The sequence below is a fragment of the Bombus impatiens genome, unplaced genomic scaffold (assembly GCF_000188095.3).
Source record: "Bombus impatiens unplaced genomic scaffold, BIMP_2.2 scf_1461, whole genome shotgun sequence".
NCBI classification, from domain to species: Eukaryota; Metazoa; Arthropoda; class Insecta; order Hymenoptera; family Apidae; genus Bombus; species Bombus impatiens.
This window is the reverse complement of record NT_177880.1, coordinates 457,147-478,813: the sequence shown is the minus strand read 5'-3', so window position 1 is coordinate 478,813 and position 21,667 is coordinate 457,147. Positions and strand designations below refer to the sequence as shown.

The window sequence follows — 21,667 nt, the reverse complement described above, 5'->3', positions numbered from 1 at the left end:
CCTGTGTACGACCCTTCCTATCTTGACACAGGTTTTAATTTTCCTTTCTTTTCTTTTACGCCGCGATAATTTCTTCATGACGCCTGCTACATATTCCTGTGGATTATAAACACATTTGTAAAGTATTCGTTTCGTATACTTCATAATTTGATGTTTTATAAGCGTAAAGTTTTTATCGAAAAAGATGTCGGTAATTAGAAAACTATGTTCTCTAAACTAATATTACACTGCGTATATACGAGGCCGTGCCTGTTCCGACATATCTTTAACTTCTTTTCTTCGTGTCTTAACTAATAATTTCTTCCTCGACGTGTAATCTCTAGACCGTGAAACGAGGTCTTAAGTTTTTATTTTAACCATGGCTAATAATTCTTGAACATGAAGCTTTTACCAAAGTAAAAATTTATTAATAACTGCGAATAGATACAGTTCCAATTTCCTTTTTACAATTTTGAATACGAACATATAGCATAATTTTACAATTTAGCGTACCGAACCTAGTTTGTTGTGAAACTTTCACAAAACCTATCGTACGATCTAAAGGAATTAGATGATTAAATTAATCCACTCGCGTATGCAGTATGGAAAGAAACGCACGTTCAATTTTTCTGCCTAACCTCTAACTGTACATAAGAAGTGCTAATGCGCAATAAATGAAAAAGGTCAATGAAAGAATGACACTATCATGAATATTATGAATAACCCTAAGCATGCCATAGTAGATATATATCTATCTACTTACAAAAGACATACTTACTGTTTGAATATTTAAATATTTATTCTCTCCTTTCAAAAGTAAATACTATATATCGATGTCTCTGGCCATACTTGTCATAAAGCTACAGAAAAAACATGGCGCGACATGTTTCATAACATTCTTTTTCTTGTATTTAAACAGTAAGAGAAGAATGGAAGACTAAAGACAAAAGATTTATAGAAATTAAATGTGGAAACTCGCATAAAATAATGAACCACAATACAATCGATTGGCATGGCACGAAAATATTGCATCCTTGGTTATAATTGTATACTTTATACAATATTTCCTCATATTCATTTATTTCTATCCATCTTTCAACTTAGAGAAAGGTTTTCTTAGAAATTACAGAAATTATATAACCTATAATCGTATAACAGTCATAGACATATTGTATACACCTGACAAACAAACGAATTTGCCTTAACCACGACCGATTATAAAACAATTACAACCAACAAAGATTTCGTTAACAAAAGACTGTCATAAAAAATGGGTACGGACTTACGTTAAAGATTCACTGATTACACCGAAATGACAAAACTCGTTGCTAAATTAGGTGCGTGAACGTCGAGATCGAAATCGTTGAAAAGCTGGGAAACGAAAGAGAGGGCAACGTACGTTCGGTGCATGGTCTTCTTCTAAATCCATTCTCCAAGTAGAAAATCGTGGATGCGGACGTGTATACGAAATAAACACATAATAACAGGTATACGGTAAAGTGCGTGTGTACGTAGGTTAGGCACGAAAGTACGAAAGTAGGTACACCGTGGACGATATCAAACGGCGCTATCGGGGGATCGAGGCGTTCGGGCGATCTCGGCTTCTGCCGATGTCTCACGAAGTGGGCCGAAAGCAAAGCGCGCGGCAGACGGTCTTCGCGCGCCGAGCTATCTGGTTGGCACTCACGTCGAGTCGGGCACTTACATTCGAATTGACGTCGCACGTCTCTCGTTCTTGCCTCGTTTTATCCTCGTGATTCACACTGACCGCGCTCGCGCCAGTTTCGTCGCTGAGTTTTGTGCACCGTCCGGTTGGAACGCGCCGTTTAAATCACCGACAGTTCGTTTTCTCAAAGGAAGTTAGACAGTGCTTTTTTTTGTGATGTGCATGGAATTGACGAGCCACTTCAAGATGACGATCGTCTGGGTCTGCCTCATCGGCCTGTTGTGTTCTACGGCTGTTAAAGGTGCGACAATATCTGTACTTTCTTTCTGTATCTCTTCGGTTTTACGTAATTTCGTGAGATTGTAATTGCACGTCGCGACTATCGGAACAATATCATAGTGACGTATGTGTAACGGTTTTTTCTGCGACGACAGCGCACGATTCTCGCCGCCATTCCTTTCAATCGATCTATCGAACGGTTTGAAATCTCGTGTTAAAATGGCGTGCAAAAGGCGGGGATAATTCTTGTAGAAAGTATCGTGTTCACGTGGAGCGTACTACAAAATGTACGAAGTCGTACGATTTTTACGCAGCAATTTTACGTCGTTATTACGGTAAGAAGTAAACAAAATCGATCGAGTTTCAAACTACTTCACAGAAAGGTCATATAGCCTACGACGAAATATTATGATGGATCAATTGGTGAATGTTGTGTAACGTTAACGATACCTCTATTGATCACGAGCGAAACCGTTCCTTGTTGAAATCATGGTCGGATTAGTCACCAAGACAGACTGGTGCCAGACTGACATTTGGTTTCATCGCATCGCCGTACTGATGTGATTAAACGAATTATAACTGGTCTGTAATGGTGAATTATTGCTGAGAAAGTTACAAAAGCAACGTCTAAAAGTTCGTTGGCTCCTTTGCTCGGCCTAGTTGACCGGCACGATAATTTGTACGATCATTGTTAAGGTCAACCGATGGTCACCGAGATCACGGCCGTATCAATAGTAAAATAAGCGTGAATGAAGTCGGTATCGGGTTATTGAAATACGTAGCTTAGAAAGTCGAAAGTTATCGTGGTTCTCCTTCAAACGTTCTCCTTGAAAGGTTGGAAAACGGGCAACATAGTCATCTTTCTTGAAACTTCGACACTTTCATAGCTGATAACTTATCTCGGGATTATTTTCTAAAATAGATACGGAACGATTGTACTCTTTGGAAATAGAGGGAAGAGATTGGGAAATTGGAAATTCGAAGAAATTATTGAGCACTTATCTAAACGGGGAGAATGTTCCGTGTCAATTATTCTAGCGCGATAATGGAAGATTTATCATTGATGATACGCCACTTTACACATCCGTAATCTTCTTATGATAATAATATCAATTTTGTTATTTTACCTGTTTGAATTTTTTTTATTATTACTTATAGAACTGATGTTTTCGTATCCGTATAATCAGGAATTATGGTACGGTGTTGTAACTAGTGGTCTGTAACGTAGATATTTTCTGTATTTTCTAGAATTACTATTATGTATCTGCTGTGGTTTACAAAGCGCTTCGACGTTCCTTTTCAGTTTTCGTAACCTTGACGTTCGTTGCTATTTACTTTTCCATCCGTTCGTGCTCATTCAACTGCGATCGATACACGATAACTGCGTATAAAATATTCGCTTTGCAATCATCATGGTTGAAATTTTTTATTGTCCTGATTAAATATACATGACGTAATCACAACGAGTTTACCATGCTCTAAATCATTATAACGTCCAATGATCTCGAAACTGTGGAAACCGGTTATGCGGTTTCGACTTTCGATACGTATCGTAGAACGGGCTAAATTCGCAGAGGGAATTTCGATGTAAACTTTTCAATGGAAACTTTTGTTACTACGAAGAAGCTTGTTATCCTGGTTAGGACGCTGCGACGTTCAGGGTTAGGACATTTTCCCTTGATGGTTTATAAATTTTGTAGTGGTCGGATGGTATCTTGTTTGAATTCGATTACCATGCAAAATAGACCACCCTCGTCCGCTTTTCCTGCGGTTATATTATTTTTCTCGATGTCAGTATAAAGTAAAACGAAACAGATACTTTCCCTGGAAGTAGGTATAAAACGCAGCGAGAGTCTGGTATTTATCGATCTAGGGTTATGAATAACGCCCGGTATCAAGCACAACACCAGCTTTTGTTGTACATAGTAACATAACGACTCGAATAGAATTAACTGTTTATTGCCGATTGAGTTCTTGCGATAGTTTTTGCTTATATATAGAATTCAAGGATATCGGCACGGTTATGACAACGTACTTAGCAATTATGAACAATTTTTCATTGAGTAATATCTTAATTCCGGTATTACTTTTTCTTTCTTCTCTCTTTCTCTGAAATTTCGCGTAGGTTCGCCGTTTTGAAGCTCTAGATTAAATCAGATAGTTGATAAAGTTAATAAAAGGAGAGAAAAGTGGATGAGGTGGAGAAACTCGTGTACTAATTAATACACTGTTATATCATAATTACTCTCTATAAACTTTATTACCGGTAAGAGCAGAAAACACGAGACGAAAGTTTCGTGTGATGAAGACGAAGTATTTGTTTAATACATCCGGTCACCACGACAACGACAGAGACGTGCTTGCCTGACAAAGAGCTTCCTCGCGACAGCCCTCGTGGAACAAAAACCGATCGAAAATTAACTACCTGACGCGTGGAAAGTCAAGGTGAAAATTATCGTCGGAGAATTACAATCTTGGCCACGTGCATGGCATCGTGGAACGCGTCGAGGGATACGCCTCGTATACACGGAAAGTTTAAGGTTACATTTACACGAAATGCCTTTCCCTCTATGCGACGCGAACTTAACTCGTGCTTACCTTGAGCTGTAAAGAAAGGTCGATGCAAATGATGTAATTGAAAATGCTAAAGATAGTTTCCCGCTCCTACAACGCTGCTCGTATGAGATTCATATCTCGTTGAATCTCAGCTCATACATACAATCGATCTTGTTTCCTTTATTTTCCGATATCAGCTTTTCATATTCGAGTTAGGCATTTTTTGCATAAAACGCTGATCTTTAAGAAATCTCGTATCGTAGCTAAGTACCTGGTAATCTGAAATTCTGAAAGTCGCAAATGCCAGGATGCAAAATATTCCTTCTACGTTTTTTTTATCGCGATTCATCTGCAACACGACCACATCCTCTCGCCAGAAGAATGCATCTCGATTCTAAAGATTCGGTGAGTCAACGTTGATCGATGAGTACGAGTCATCGGTCCAAGGATAAGGTCCGGAGCATTTGTCTTTTACGCCGAACACGATACTGCCACACATTCAATGCGAATACACGGACTATACATATATATACAGGTCGTTTCAGGTTCTAGATAATCCAGTTTCGTAGCCCACGCATACCAATAGTAGACATAGTTAATGCACGACCTACAGTCGGTCAGAGACCCCATCAATCCTCCGGATAATTTCGACGAAAATTACCGAGTCAAAGAAGATTTTATCTAGGCAATCAGCCTACAAATTGAACAAGAGATAGAAACGTTACGATGTGTTATTACAAATACAGCAAGTAGTAAATAAAAGTAGAGTTTTTTAAGAATTAGTGTTCGAGTAAAATTGGTATCTATATATTTTTAGTGGAAGTTGCAGTAGTTCAAAAGTAAGGTCATGAATGTATTATCGTACTAATAAATTCGAAAACAACCTTATCTAACATATTAAAAGTATGATTATTATTGATAAGCTGATAACTTTTCCGGGGCAGCTGAAAAAATGATTCACTAGTGTAACGTATAGTTTGCTTTCTGATATCAAAGAATTTATCAATTTAATTGATACCGTACATATAACTATCCCATTACATAGCGAAATTTATTTCAGAAGAATGTAGGGTGTCGTTGAGAGTAGAACAAATTGACGACCTAATTATGCTACGCTCCTGATGAAACTAGAGAGACTCTACGTACCACACATTCTTTTATGCTTATGACATATACAGTTTCTGCTACATAGACGTTCAATGTTATTTGATTTTTTAGTTTCTACAGATATTTCACTCGTTTATATTCTATTTCATTTATAAATGGAATACAAAACGATACACAGTAGACAAATTTTAGCAATGATATTACGTTTATTTCTTAATCTTTATGGCAGGTTTCTACGAAACAAACACTTTTACTTATGAAAGCGTCATTTTTTATCATTAATCCACGAGTGATTGAGCGAATGACAAAATTAAAATAAATCAATAAGTAAAATGATAGAAAGACGCTTCGCCGTAGAATTTCGTAATTAGTGTCAATATGAATAGTAAATAGCAAAGGAAGTACGTAGCGAGCTTACCGATGATTCGCCTACTTCGCGGTAAAATGATTCATCTTATAGACGCGTTTGCGGAATCCTGACTTATGTATTACATTCGTAACACGGTAAGTCATTAAATGCTTAGCTCATTTAGCGACCCTACTTATCATAATCTCGATCGATATTCCCGAAACTTAACCGAAAAGCCTCGTTTCTTAACAAAGTTATCGTTATTTACGAACATTTACATATCTTCCGACTGAAACTAAACAACTCGTTTCATCGATTTCATATCCATAATAATACCCATAGATTCTTCCATTATTACGGTGTATTTATTTGCATAACCACCAAGCGATGAAACGGTACGTGGATTAACTATGGCTTGCGTAAAGGCACGTAACGTTTCGTCACAAGTACGACCTACTCTAACGGTCGTTGACACGGTTCTCTCCTTCGTCGAATCGTTCTCCCTCGACCAAATTAAACAAAGGACTCACGGGCCAAAGGGACTGCTATGTTACAGACGACCTACGTCGAAGGGTCAAAGCAGCCATAAAGATCCAACGGTCAAAGTCATACAGACCGAAAGTCATTTAGATGCGGCGGAAAGAAGGTGAAACGCCCCGTGAAGAAAAGTTACGTGGCAGGTGCGTTCCTCGTTTCTGTGTACGGACGTGCGTGATGTCCAACACACGTTCGCTCGACGTAGGTGCGAGTAGAGAACTATATATACGCCTATGACGACCAACAGGTTCTCCTTGAAACAGGTTTCGGTACCTATTTTCGGCCCTCCTTCGCTGTCTAAACTCCTCAAATTACGCTCAACCAAGCTACGATCGCCCTTTCTTTCCTGTAACCTTCGGTAGGGCGCGCAGGTACCGTGCGTAATTAAAACGCGTGGATTATGGCATTTTTTTTCTTATGTATTATAACGCCGTCCGTAAGTACGTGCAGTCGGCCGTGGTTGGAGGTTGTTAGCTTCTGGATAATTTAGAGGGAATGGAGAAAATAGCTTTCGGAGTATCTTTGTCAAAACGGAGTTAGTTACTAAATTATTTAGTTGGCTAATCGGTTGAAGTTCTTCGATCTGTTGGCAGATTCAGTCGGATTAATTAAGTTTTCGCGATATTTTGGCGCAATAAACTTGTCTTCGATCGAAGGATGTTAACAGGGTTGCGCACGATTGCACACGCGTGTCTAAATACACGTCGTATTAAAATACATTATTCGAGCGATGGTTGTGTACGGTAGCGTCATAATAAAGGCATTTATATAGTTTGTATGAGTGCGCTGTTCAAGTGATGCATACAAGGGACGCATATGAACACGTACACGAGTTTCCACGTACCTATGCACGCATATGCATAGCGAGGTGATCGTGTGCGGGCCTGTGCAGCGTATTTCATACAGTGTGATACGTGGTTGAGCGTTTTCTAAAGCGGTCAGGCCGTTAAGCTGCCACGAAAATACGTAGTGCCGTGTTGGACTGTGTACAGCTACGCATAATTAATGAAAATCGAGATTCAGGGTGATACGCATTAGTTCTGTATACGGTGGCGCTATTACCGTTGCTGGGTTAACGTTTACGGTTGACGATTTCAACGTAGATATCGTTTGATTGGAACGAACGGAGACCGTCACTCGGTGGAACGATGATTCATGCGAAAAAAACTTGTTCATTGTTGCAGATTTATCGAGCGGTATATTGCATTTAGCTACGAAAACCACAATATTCTAATATAACGAAGAATATCTTAGGTCGCAGTAAACCAAAAGTTATTTTCTCTGCTGTGAGTGATACTATGTAAACCTTGGATACCACGCCTTTAAATGTACGTTATACTTATCGATACATAGTTATACCATGTACTTACTCTGTTTTAATGCAGCAAACGCGCTGTTCCACTATTCACCTACTTTTCAACCGATCGAAGTTAAATTTCAATTCCTGTTGATACGTAGTTTCGTGTACAACACACTTAGTGGACTCTGATTCTCCGGCGATACACCGTTCGTGGGTGGCAAATGGTTAGAACTAACGGAAGCAAATTAGCTGCTTAATCGATTTAAGTTCGTAGTAGTATGGCGGTCAAAGAACACCGGGCTAATTTAACAGCGTCAAACGTTACGCGCGAGCTCTGTTAATCGACGGACATTCGCGAAGGGCTTAATTGTACGTGGCTAAATAGATGAAAGGAGGATATTGACCCGATCCTAAAGAGCACATGGTCACGGAAAGGGACCTCGTAAAGTGCACGCGAACCAAACGATCGCAGTCTCTCGCAACTTTCCCTCCCAATAGTTACGCAATAGAAACCATTGTACGCAGCTCCGTTAGCTGTCTGTTAAGTTCCTCGTTAGACCGATGAAACCTTTCCAAGTTTTACTATTTCCAGGAATTATTTTCGAGAGATCGCTCGACGTATGTATCGATTTATTTAGTCGTTCATTAGTTAAAAAACAATGCTTTAACGCGGGCAACACGAATCGTCAAAATCTTTTACCTTTCCCTCCTTTATATGAGATTAGATCAAGTATTTTATTTTCGATACGTTTTCTGTGTAATTAAATAAGCTGTTTCTCCTTTTTCTAAACGATCTAATCACGTCTTAGCTGTCAAATTGTAGATTCCACGAAAGAATATCAAGGCAATTATAACCGCAGTACGGTTTTCGCAATCGTGCCGAGTCGATTTTTCTCGTAGCGAATGCAGTCGTGGACGCGAATCACGACACGACATAGGCAGGTTGCCAAGTTTTCCTTTGATCAGAGATTCGCGCGATAGACCGTCTTGATTTTATGAAAGCCCAGCAAATCTTCTCAGTCAACGCTGACTCAGTCGTAATACCCATGCGAATACGCGTGATCATTATCTATATCCGATAATCTCATTAGTGGATTTTGTTCATGCGTACACGTCATTGATTTTTAATCGAATTTCCATCCGATTTCGCGCTTCTTACGCGGTCCAAACGATTATGCTACACATATGTACATAAAACGTTGTACAATGATTAAAAAAGTAGTGAAAAAGCAAGAGATATATAGTTAGCGGTGTATTGAAGACGATAGCCGATGTTGGTTTGTATTTAATGGTATTTGTTGTAGGTAGTCCGTGTCGAAAATATATATTGGACGAGATAAATATCGGCCGTGCTATCTGAATTGCAAATGCAATTCGAAATCGGCGCTTTCTTTTTACAGCGTGTATGTACCTCGTTTTTCCCATTGATCGCGAGTTCGTTCGTAACGAGTCTTGTTCTGACTTCACATTTTCCGCGATAGCATCGCTTGTTTGAAATGCAATTAAATCAACGTAATCCGCGTGTCGTGTGCATCTACTACCGTTTTGAAAAATGCCGTAATTTGCGAGCGAAGAAGGAAGTGGCTTACACATGCAGACATGAAAAACGTGCGTCGTGTTCCGAAAAAAATCAACGTCGAACCGCGGGTATGTGTCGTTATCTGAACATTATACGCACGACTTGACAGGGTCTTTTATGCACGTCACTTCTCGAAAATGTGTAGAATAGAGGTATTTACCCAAGTAGACGTGCGTGCGTAGTATCATGTACACGTGTTGCGTGTTAGTATAAACCATGTAACTGTTGCGGCTAGCGATAGATTTACCCGTGAATTCGCGTGATTCGTATACAGAACCTCTCTTGGTCTTACGAAAATCGAGCCACGAGTTCGATCCGAGTTCTCCGCTAATGCTAGAAAATGCTAGTTCCGAGCGGCGTCCTTTTATATTGTGTAAATCTGCATGGGGACTCCGTAGGCCCTCGGCGCGTTTATCATCGTGGAATTTATTTTTCTTGGAACCAGGTCGAGGCCTATTGTTCCCTGGAAAACTTTCGAGCTCCGGCAAGCGGCGGCGTCGGCTGGCGCTCGTTGATGAACTGGTCCTCGCTTCGATAGTTTCTGCGTTACGCCCATAGTTTTCAATTGAATCTATTCACGTCAGCAATACCCACGGGTTGCACGAAATCTATTCTATAACCGGAGGAGAAGCAATAAGCAAGGTCGAACCACTGAGCGTATTTCTGACATTATTAACCAACGAAACGTATTGTTCAATTTCTAGTATGGCAATCGTAGTTAATCAAAAGGTCGACCGGTAGGAAAGAAAGCAAAAAGGAACAAAGAGGAAGAAATAATTACGCGAGGGCACCCGCACGGAGCCACTGACTGTTAATTAATACGACCGCGTAATGGCCGCTAATCGTGTTTAATTCGACGTAGAATGTTAGCGGAATTTGCGTGAGCAATTCGTTCTCGTGTCTTGTCCGTTGTAAGAAGTCATATGAAGAGCCACGCGGTTATTCGAAAGACAAACACAAGCAAATATTTTTTAGTGACAAGGTTGCGCATGTAAGTTACATACCCGGGATGTGGACGGGCTACGTGGACATCTACGTGCTACATACGTAGCCGATAAAGGCAACAGCATGCCTACAGATCGCTACACTATTATATTCTTCAAGACTAGACTTCACGGGAATTGGAATCGACCGTACCTCGTATATCAGTATCATTTTTCCGACAGAAAATCGATCAACCGGTTGCCGTTCTACGGGAAATCGCAAAATATGCCTGGCATAATTTAGAAGCTAACATACAGGGGAAGGATTGCCTCTACGGCCTGATACTGAAGTTTCTCTTACTATGATCGAACCTTTCTATTTATTTTGATTGGAGGGGTAAACGCGGAAATATGAATTCACGCACGAATATCGGTTCCACGTAATGGATCCATTCTATATGGAAACACGTGCATTTTTCATTTGATTCGTAATATCGTGTTCGGAATAAGACTGTATATTTTTATTGTTTTATTGCCATACATGTAAGTACTGGAGTTGACATTGACATACGAGCGATCTCATTAGCAAGTACAAAGCTTCGTTGTCTTTCTTAGGCAACAGACCTTGTTATCGCGACTAGGTGAGAATCGATTCCGATGTTTCGGTTCAGCAACCGCATTCCACGAATCGAAGACGGTGATTCTTATCACCTTGGTTGCATCTGATAAATTAGCGCCGTTACGTCGTTAGTCAGCTCTCGGCCGAAAAGCCAGAAAGTTTCTGCCAGTGGAGCGAAAAGAGGGCTGAAAGAAAAGGAGAAGTAGGAAGAACAACGGAGTATTGTCGCTTCTATGTCTGCTGGGACGAGCAAGGTGGATCTCCCCGTGCCACGCCACGATGAAAGTCGTGACTCGACTCTTTCTTCCACTCTGATACTTCCTCGTTTGGCGCTGCGACGAAACCTCGATGAGACTCGGTTTAGAACTTACCATCTTTCTTTTCAAACGGACATAATTGCCTTTTCTTGTTTTCGCGATTCAATGCTCTTTCGACGTACTTGAACGAATTTCCTTATACTTTCTTTATCGTTATCTTCTGATCGACGTTCTATTTATACAATAGAAAGATACGACCAACGTTTTTATTTTCTTTCATGTACGTATCGATTCACGTATGCGAATCAGAGCAGTGAATTTCGTGTTCTTGTTTTAAATAATTTGATCAAAGAAGAGCGATGCCAGATTATTTTAGTTTGTATTTATATTTTCTTACCCATGAGTGTGACTTTATATTTTTTAGTTTACTATAAAATATAATCATACTGTATTTCATGGAACAGACAAAATGTCCTCAATCGTCGCACAATCGCCAATTCCGCTAATTGAAACAGCATGGAGCAATTTTTACGATCGTATACGGTGTAATTTACATTTGAGAATTCCTATTTTCGCAAAGTAAGTACACACAAGCGCACCGTGCAATTGCGTTTTCATTCACCTTCGTTATAGATTGCAATTATGCTAATTAATGTCGTTTGTTATTACATGGCATAGATCATAATTTATAATATCGCACGCATTTGTTCCATGACCGAAAAGATATGGTCGTAATTAGCAAAAATCCTGGCAACCGCGAATCAATCGCGATGAATATTAAATTTTGTAATTATCCGAGTACTTTATTATGCAATTAGAAGCGGAGGACAACAAAGCAATCAATTGACGATGCGAATATTTGCGAGTATCGCATATTGCATAACTTACAGCTAGAATTTTCCACGCTGTTGATTTGATGTCATGGCAAGTCTCCGCGCGTCGCAACATCTTTGTAATTTCTGTCGGGAGAGACAGCGGGAAAATTGAAACGAAAATTGATCGCGTCGTTCCATTATTCGATGATACTTCTTATTTTTCGTTCTTCGTTCGTGCAAAACTCTTTGCGCGGGTTCGATGTAATTTCTTCGCGAGTCTTCCTACCCTTGATTCGTCGTCGTTTTTCCATTTCTTCTTCGATACAGCAGATCGCATTATTCTCGTTAATCTACGCTTCGCGTGTTGGAATTACGTGCTCGTACATCCAATAATTTCTTACACTTGAAGCGTTTTACAATTTCAACGGTTTTTCGAAGCAATAAAAATTGTTTCTCGATATACAGATGGATTTCCGTATCGTTCCCTTGCCGCTCGAATGCGTTTCTACACCGGATGTGCGTTCCGTGAGCAAAATTACCGACGGCTCGCGCGTTCCATCACGAATCAGTTGTTCCCAAGGTTCATCAAATGTCGATGCTCGTATGCACAACTGTCGGAGCTTAAATATCGTCACGAATTTTCGTTAGAAAAAATGCCTCGCGTGTCTGATATGTATTTTAATAAGTTACGTAATCTCTGTGTCGTACGAAGAAACGTTCCTTCAATCGTAATCCTTCAAACGTCGATTCGAGAAGGGCTTTCGAGGGATAAAGGTAATGGAAACGAGTCGAAAGATGCCGAAGGATGCAGTATAGAGGTATACACCTATATGTCGATCCGCAATTTCGACTTGCAAAGATACTCCTCCCTTCTTCAGACGTTAATAAAGTCTTCTGCGTCTCCCCTGTGCTCAAAAGCTGGTGAATTTCCATCCCCCTAGCCATTCTTCTTCCACCAATGTTCCTTTCCATCGCTTTGCTTCTCTTCTCTTTCCTCTTGCCTTTTACTCCACTTTCCTTCCTTCTCTGTTGTTCCGCGTGTCTCTCTCGCTCTCATCGAACCATCCATTGCGATCATAGATCTGCATCGTCGACGGTGGAGACGATGTGCTGCTCGTAATTACCCCATCGCTAGTGCACTCCAGAGGCCACTAGCCTACCACACTGATCGGACACTTTCACACCGAGACGCACAGGGACACAGGGCAAATCTGAACGTAGGCGACGGTGTCTGTAGTACACATAATGCGGGCCATCTCCTAACGGAGATCTATGAGAGAATCCTGGTCAATTACCTACTCCATTCGAACCGCCGAATCCACCGGCTGGAAGATTTAAGTGGTTGTTGGGGATATCGATGTGTAAGACGGTGGATGAAGTTTAAGCGCACCAAGCCGGATGAACGATGCACTGACACTGACAAATGTCGAAATGCTCGAGGTCTGTGCAGTTCGTCGAATCCCCGAGATATGTACGAGGGAGCAATTACGAATTGTCGCCAATCGAAGCAGGAAGGCTAAACCGTTCTTCAACTATCGATCGGTTAATAAGTTCTCTGTTTTATTAGATTCCACTATATCGTATGCCACGTGCACCATAATCTATTTTACTCGTCATTGATATTCCCTAGACGAGACACGGAACGGTGCGAACGACCAGAGAGAAATGGCAGGGTCCTTTCCTTTTATTACGGACATTATATCGAGGTCTCCGGCCCACCGATGATATTTGCCCTAAGTTGATCCTAACGAGTAACGGACCCTCGTTTCGGCCTCGATGAAACTAAAGAACGAACAAAGCGACGTAGTAGGAGGGGGCGCACTTTTACCAGTGATCGTTATACTTCCTGGAACCTTCGCGAAGGTACCAGCAAGGAAACCCAGTCGACGAGTTCAAGGCTGCCTATAGAGTTCAACGATCCTTGAAGTAAGGTCCACTCTTTGCGAGGAATCAGACAGTTTGAGAATCATTAACTATTTACTAGAGACAGTACTGCGTCAGGGGAAATATGTAGTGCGTGTTGGGGTTATTAAGTTAACTGCTATTTCTTTCGCATCTACGCGAAGCTACGAGCGATATACCTTTTCAGAATTACCGATGATTCCCTATTATTGTTTCATGGTTTTCTAATGACTTTTGTGTGGAAGTTTCTCAGAATGTCTATTGTTAATTGTACCTCGACCCTTAGTGCATCGTAAGTAGGCGCATATAATGGTAGATCTAAGATAATTGACATTCCACTACGCATCCTCGAGAAAGGCGCTTAATTTTGTCGATTGAGATTTTAATTAACGCGATGAGTAACTAATCGTCCAAATACGGTATAATTCTAATATATCATGAGTCGAAGCAGGGAGAGAGAGAGAGAGAGAGAGAGTAAAGAGTTTTTATTATGGTCAGCTTGGAAGCTCTACATATAATACATGGCGTTGTTCGGTAACCAACGTGCTCCAGAGACTTCGGTCCCGAGATACGAAAGGATTCGAAGCGATGTTGCATCGAACGTAACATTGTGTTCTTGCAGCCGTCTCAGTTCGTGTGGGTTTACGTGAATCGGACGTAAAGAGAGAAAGAGAGGGGCAAGAAGAGAAAGAGAGAAGCGGTTGGCCAGGAAAGACCGGTCGAACAGGTTTCTTGGGTCGAGTAGGCGAAAGCCTCTACTCCGTTAGCCTCTTTCTTTGCTCGACACTGGCTGGACTTTCGAGAGAACCTCGGACACCTCCGCTCTCTGTATCCACGAATACTCACTGGGAATCGTCGAGAATATACCGTACAACGTGACTGCGATGTTTACAGCTGACAATAATGAATCCTACCCGTAAAATAAGATAAGAATACACGCAGGAGTATTTCCGAGGTACCAGTTAAAATATCGATCGTTACATCGTAAAATAATAACAACCGGCTAGCGGTTGTCCGCCAGTAGTAGCAATTTTATCGTTTGAACTCCACGTTTGCTTCGGTTCGAACAGCGAACCTAACATGACTGCTGTTTCCGTCTCATCGAGATTTTTGCGAAGTTATCTGTATCGTGTACGTTGTATGGTTTTTCGTTTCTTTTTCACCGACGAGACATGGTTGGCGATTGTACAACGTTTACCGCAGCAGCCTCTATATAATATCTACCTTCTGAACTTTTCTTCAAGCGGTTGTCGGGGCGTGGTTCCATCTTTTTTGGGAAACTTGCCAAGATCACTGTTTGTAAACGTCTTCGGAGGCGACGTTCGTTGAGTCCCTAGAAACGGGAACAGAATCTTCCTTTTTGACGGACGCTTGCGAGCCGTTTGAAGCGACGTCGGGCCACACGTCTAGCTACATTTTTCTTCGTGAAGCGATTCAGTGGAAACGTGCCGGTTGCCAGTTCATGTTGTATTCTAGCAGTGTATACACGAAGATTAGACGGCACGTTCCCTTTTCTATACTATTTTCCTCTTTCGATATTTTTCTATAGTTTAACGACGGAACGTATTCGCCTATATGAACCTCCGAGACTTCTCGGCCAATCACGTGGCAGACGAAGGTAACTCGCGTGAAATTCCAAGAACATGCTTCGTAGGCACCGGCTCGTTTTGCCAAGATCAAGCACAAAAGATCGGGATGCGAGATTGGAACCGGGGTTCCGTTCTTCTATGTACATATTCAAATTGGAGATAGTAGTTTGGGTGGTCGACATCGGAATGGAAGGCTGTTTTAACCAAGAAAATCGCTAGATCTTGAACTTGGTCGAAGGAAAGCTCGCCAACTGTGATTTTACTTATCTCGACGACATGGAACGATAGCTCGTGTTTTATAGTCCCAACGAGGATTTCGTTTACGGTACGGTAAAAGGTAGAATGCGGCGGACGATCCGGATGTTGGTCGGTGTTTCTATAAAGACTGTCCAAGCTACCTCCCCCGTGTTCTGCACCATTGATCAGGAACGAAGAATATCGTGGAACGATACGATATCCGATCGAATGGCTGCTGGTATCGAGAAACGTTAAATCTACTGGTATGTCGGTGCGCAAACTCGTCTCGACCTAGGTTTTAAGCTTGCCTCGATGTCGAACCACTTGGACGGTGGTGGCCCGACGACTTCTCCCGTTTCACCTGATTTTGCAATTTCCCTCGTTTCTCGGTTCTCCTTTCCCTTCTATCTCCTCCTGCTTTGATAAAATACATTACGTATACATTATATGTAAAATACGAGATGTATCAAAATTATATAAAATATCATTTGCGAAAACATGATTTTCCAGCTTTTTGCCAGTTAATTTGAAATCGATAATAGACCGACGCATACAATTTGTCGACGATAATAGAAAGTCTCAGCGCGTTGGATATAGTCAGTGGATAAGATAGAAGTTACGTGTTCTGTCGGCAATAACTTCAAAGGGACGTGTGTGTATTTTCCATGGATTCTCTCTTCCGTGCAAAAACACTCGGTCTTTGGGCGAACTTGGAGAAAACTGGACGCGAAATATAACGACTGGTTTTCGGGACGCTTGCCAAGATTTCTGTTTACAAACGCCAAAAATGACAAAGAGGAAGTTATCGTAGAAAAGTTTCCCGTTATTTTTATTTGCCCCCTTTCACCACGTTGATTCCTTTCGTTTGGAAATTCGTCCCGTCACGTCATCCAACCAAGGCTAAAGTCCCATCAGTTTGCACGGAGAAACTTTTTTTTCTCTTGTGCAGATGCGACTGTGTCTTTGCGTTTGATATTTGGTCGCGTGCTTAGAACGCGGCTATCAACGATACTTATCGCGTAAATTGAATTAAACCGATCTTATCCAATCGAAACCGGTTAACGTTTTCATTGGTTTATACTCGCAATACAGTTAGCGGCGTGTCGAGTATATTGATTACGGCGGTATTCGAATAAAAAGAAACGCTCCCTTGCGGAACATGTTTTTGAATCGAGACTGGAAAGGATTCCGTGACCCTGGAACAGTGGCGCATCGCATGTTCATAAATTTCTAATTGATTTTAAACGATAGGAATATCTGGACCGATAACGGTACTCGTTAACCCTTTCAGTTTGAAACGGCAAACCATCGAAACTTTTTCCGAAGCTGTCACTCAACGTATTTGGTCCATGGACCGAGCGAAGTTTCATTTTCAAAATTTCATTCACCTCGTTCACCTTCATCAAACCTCGTTGTATAAAATGTTAATGCAACTTCTATGTTTTGGCGCGTACGTTCTTTCCGCCGGTTCGAAAGTAAAAACAAAAGTGAAGTATACATAGTAGAGTATAGTAGACTTGGTGGAAACCTTCTCCTCGAATTAATCAACTGCATTTTCTAAACTTTCTACTCGGGCTACGACGATCGTTCTCAAGGGACCTGCGAATCGCTCGTTGTTCTTGTGGACCCCGCGAATTCGCACGCGAAGACTTTTATGCTGCACGCGTTGTAACCGTAAACGTGGCAACGAGTCGACCGACCACTAAGGCTTTAATTTGACGTATTTAGAGCGATACAAGCGACGACTGCTGGCTTCGCAACGAATTCGTCCTGCTGATATGAAACTAGGGAAGTTTTAGCCTCGATTGCTTCTTAATAAGTATAATTGCTCTGATTGTCGTCGCTCGGTCGTATTCAAAAGTTTCACCTTCTTTCATCGGACTAATATAACCATATCGTTGAAGAAATAGCACGAAAGAACAATTTAAATTTCCAAGTTTGCTACGCTTCGAATTTCTGCAACGATTCGTATCTCATTGATTTATTCCGAAGGTAAAGCGACGTAATAAATCGGGGATGAGATTTGTGGACAAAAATGTCGCGTAAAATTCACGAGCTTTTCCGATTAACTGTATCAGACATAGTTTCTCCGTGGAGCAACACGTCCCAGTAACTTTCTGACGAGAACGAACGGGCTGATAGTCGAGAAATATTGTAACGGAATTCACAGAGACAACGGTGGGGCGATAGTAACCGTGCCAACTGAAATTTCATCCCTCAAGCGAGCCGCGTATGCACATGCATACAAAGTAACACGAATACGTGAAATTGTTGCCCGGAATCGCGACAGCGGTGGCGACGAACTGATTTCCGGCATCTCGTGGTCCGCTGGTGTCGCACTGTCTCCCCTTCTTTCGGTTGCTTCTTCTTCGAAAGAGGTTGAGAAAGATTTCAACGGAGATTTGCTACGTAATAAACGTGTTTCTTTCTCGACGATCTTTCTGAACGAGAACCAGTCGTGGTTCGTATAACAAACTGATCGCGCTAGACCTTCGTCGCGTGACACGGTCGAGAGACGGTCGACATTCGAGAATAAAAGAAGCAAGACAAATCTTATGAATTAGACGGAGCAACCGAAGGCAAATATCCGTCGAAATTTTTAAATTCTTCCTCGATGGATCGCTGATTTCGGTATGTTCTTTTGGAAAGCGGCAGCTTCTGAAACTCGTTCAGTGGAATTTTGTCATAAATATCGAAAGTTTCCACAATTAATATTTGTTATATTAGAAAGCTGATATTTTCAGTTTGAAAATCTAATACATTTGATATTTCTAATCCTATTTTCGAGATTGTTATTCGGCTATAAGCTATCCGTTGTGTCTCGGCGAAATGCATTTCCTGCTGAACAAGCAGATCTAGTTGCGCACATTCACTGCAGTAAAGCTCGTGATCTTAAACGTAAGTCACGGAAGCTGACGCTTAGTCAGATTATCGATAGCCTGTCTCATGTTGTCAGCATTTGTATTCCCTGGACGATCTCGCAATTTCTACCTGACAAATTTTCCAATCAGCCTCTAGATTGACCGTTTCCGAATTGGCTCGGATAGCGAAAACGCGAGCGCGAGGAAAATGATCGTTAGGAATACAACTTTGACGTCCATCGATGCCATCGACGATCCATTTGGATGGCTTTAGCGCATGCAAATGAATCACAGGCTGCCACGATATCTAGCTCGATTAGAAGCTGAAAATCTATTATTGTCGGTCACGTTCTTCTTCTGCCGCTGACGACAGTCTATTTGTAGAAACGACGAGTGACCGAAAACACCTGCGAAAGCTGTTTCTACCTGCCAAAGGTGTACGAAAGAAAAGACGACCGGTCATGGCCCAATTGCCTTTTTTATTTCCATCGAATTACCATCTTTTACCGCTGGATGTTACTAACGTTCAACGATCTGTCCTCTATTATCTGCTTCGTGTTCGTAAATTACTTTTGAACACTGACATTTGCACGTTCTCACGATTTTACGGGATTCTTTTTCTGGGATATTTGTATTATTAAACAATACGCTCGATAATAATAACAAAGCGGTATTAAATCAAGGACAGAAATATGGTGCTTATAGTCACCTAATCCAAAGATAAATCACGCCAATGCGAATATTTGGATGCTGCATTTACAGTCGGTACCAACGTCAGTTTTCATTCCAATGAAGCTGTCTAGCGAAGTATTGGTATTGAAATAATCCAATATCAGATAATAGACGATTTAGTACCTTAAAGCCTCGGATCGTATTAATAGCCGACCGATTGCAGTTACACGAGGTTCTTGCAAATTTGCTGATGCTCGTTTAGCAGCCAGGTACGCTGACGAAATCTTTTAAAGTACATTAACGTACATACATTAATGGCCAATCAAACAAAGAACCGGAGAGATGTACATGAAACAAGGCTACACACGGAGCACACGCGTAACGTATAGAGCTATAATTGATCGACAGCTGAGACCCGTTATTATTTCGACATTCCTAGTATTTCAACATTCCACCTGATCACACGTCAAGGAATCGACTTTCAGCAAGGCATTTTGCGCCGCTAGTCGTCGACGGAAAAAGCCAAGCCGGAGAGGACTTGTTAGGAACCTTTCTCTACGTGCCAGCGTTCTGAAAGAGTAAACGAGCGTCACGTTTCAATGGTGTAGACTCGACACCATTTATAACGCGACAAACTCTCACGATCGGGTGGAGACGTTCGCAACGGCGCGCCGCGTCCTCCGTCTGCTGCGAAGATAGCTGCGTTTCCTCCAGTCTGACGTACTTACTTGCTGGCCGTGGTCTACGTACATACATACTACACGTATATATGTGTGTATATGCGATTGCATGGTGTACGTACCGTTCGTTCCTTACATTCAACGTGTCCGCAATCGTTGTAGCGGGAACTCCGAGAAAGTGTTTCCTTTCGTTAAGTTGTTTTCCACGCTTCGAGGATAATCTGCCGCACTGCCGCGCGTATTTCGAGTATAACGGGTGGCACGGTAAAGAAAGAAGGCGGTGAACTGGGTGTATCTCGGCATATGTCGGTTTCGATCATTACTATTATTAGAAAGGAAGCTGTTATTCATGAAAAAAGTATGGACGTCTTTACCATGAGTGGCTGGAAAAATGGCTAGCGGTAAGATAGACTACGTAGTCACGGTTTTTATCTTATGTGATGAGTAACGCTTTGAATCTACGTCTACTCCGATGCTTTTACTTGGTCGCAACGCTAGTCACTGCTCTATACACAGTCGGTTTCCACATGTCTCTTTGCGCTCTTCGTTTCGCGATGCTATCACTTCGGCCAATAACGAAAATAGGCGCGCCTTGTTTTTTAGAATATGTCGGAGAAGATTCTGTCACGTTATAACCAATCAGATTCCTGCCAGCCAACTTTTCAGCCACGAACGTATAAGCCGGTACGAAATTAACTTCAAAGGAGCGCTGCTGTTATCGTCTACTAATGAAAATATATTATATAGAAGCGTTCGTACGAAAGGCAGCTGCTTCCGGATTATTACCATCGAAACATTCATTATCGTTTATCGTTTGTCTGACCGGTTAATTCCCTTTAACTCGTAAACAAGGAAAACGATCACGAACACTATGTATAGCCGGTCGAATTCCGCGAGTGCGGAATGCGCGAACGCAGTGGCTGTTCCGAGGCGCTCGCGGAAAGTAGATTGCATTTAGCAAAGTAATGTCGATACACTTGAAAATGTATTTCTGAAACGCCGCAGGGAAGTCGAACGTAACCGCATATCGATGCAAGCGAGGTTTTACTCGCGTAATTCTTGACTCGCACCGCCACGGAGGCAGCAGCCGATGCTATGCAGTAATAGAGCGCATTCTTCTGTACGTGACGAGAAAATATTACTTCGCCTTGAACAAGTGACGTTGCACATATGCACCTTTACCAGTGCCACTCTCGCAAGTAGGAGGTCGCTCGCGTACACGGTTTTGTGAGAAAACGCCGTGGAAACGAGATTGCGAGAGGGCTACGCGTTTACCCGTTCCTCGAATATTTTCCTCGATAAAGGGTTTTAAGATCGTTCGGCGCGTTCGTGGTTGTGCGAGTACGAGACTCGCAACGTCGAAATCCGAATCTGCAAACGTACACGGAATTTGATCGAATTGAAATTAGGTCTCGTTACAAACAACGACGTATCGCCAAAGAATATCGTGAAAGAATGCCACGTGCCAGCACGCCCGCTACGGAAATTACGATCAGGTGTTTCGAAATTGAAATCAACCGGTTCGTTCAACGTTCGATTAACAGACCGATATTTCTGGGCCGTTACGTCGATTTCACTTAACTCGATGATCGCGAATGGAGAAAACGCGGCTTCGTCGAGACTCGCTTCGTTCGATTAGCGAGAGGACGTCGTTTGCATGTAGCATTCCTGTCTCTAAAAGATCCGATTGAGTTAGTACCTTTGCGTCTTTGTGATCTCGATGCCTCGTGACTCATCCAGTATTTAAACGAATAACAAGC

At 41.8% G+C, this 21,667-nt stretch overlaps 1 protein-coding gene across 6 annotated transcripts in view; it reads left to right on the top strand.

Moving 5' to 3' along the window:
• The first annotated feature begins 1,630 nt into the window (after positions 1-1,630).
• The window catches only part of LOC100745350 (fasciclin-3), a 347,287-nt gene continuing 327,250 nt past the window's right edge, over positions 1,631-21,667 (top strand). For 3 of the 6 annotated variants that reach the window (XM_012392624.3, XM_033324117.1, XM_033324119.1), the window contains exon 1: positions 1,632-1,946. In XM_012392624.3, coding sequence (XP_012248047.1) covers positions 1,862-1,946 — 85 coding nt within the window. In that variant the 5' untranslated portion in view covers positions 1,632-1,861. Of the gene's footprint in view, positions 1,947-21,667 lie in introns of all 6 variants that reach the window. The other 3 variants (XM_033324116.1, XM_033324115.1, XM_003494026.4) reach the window with 2 other exon arrangements.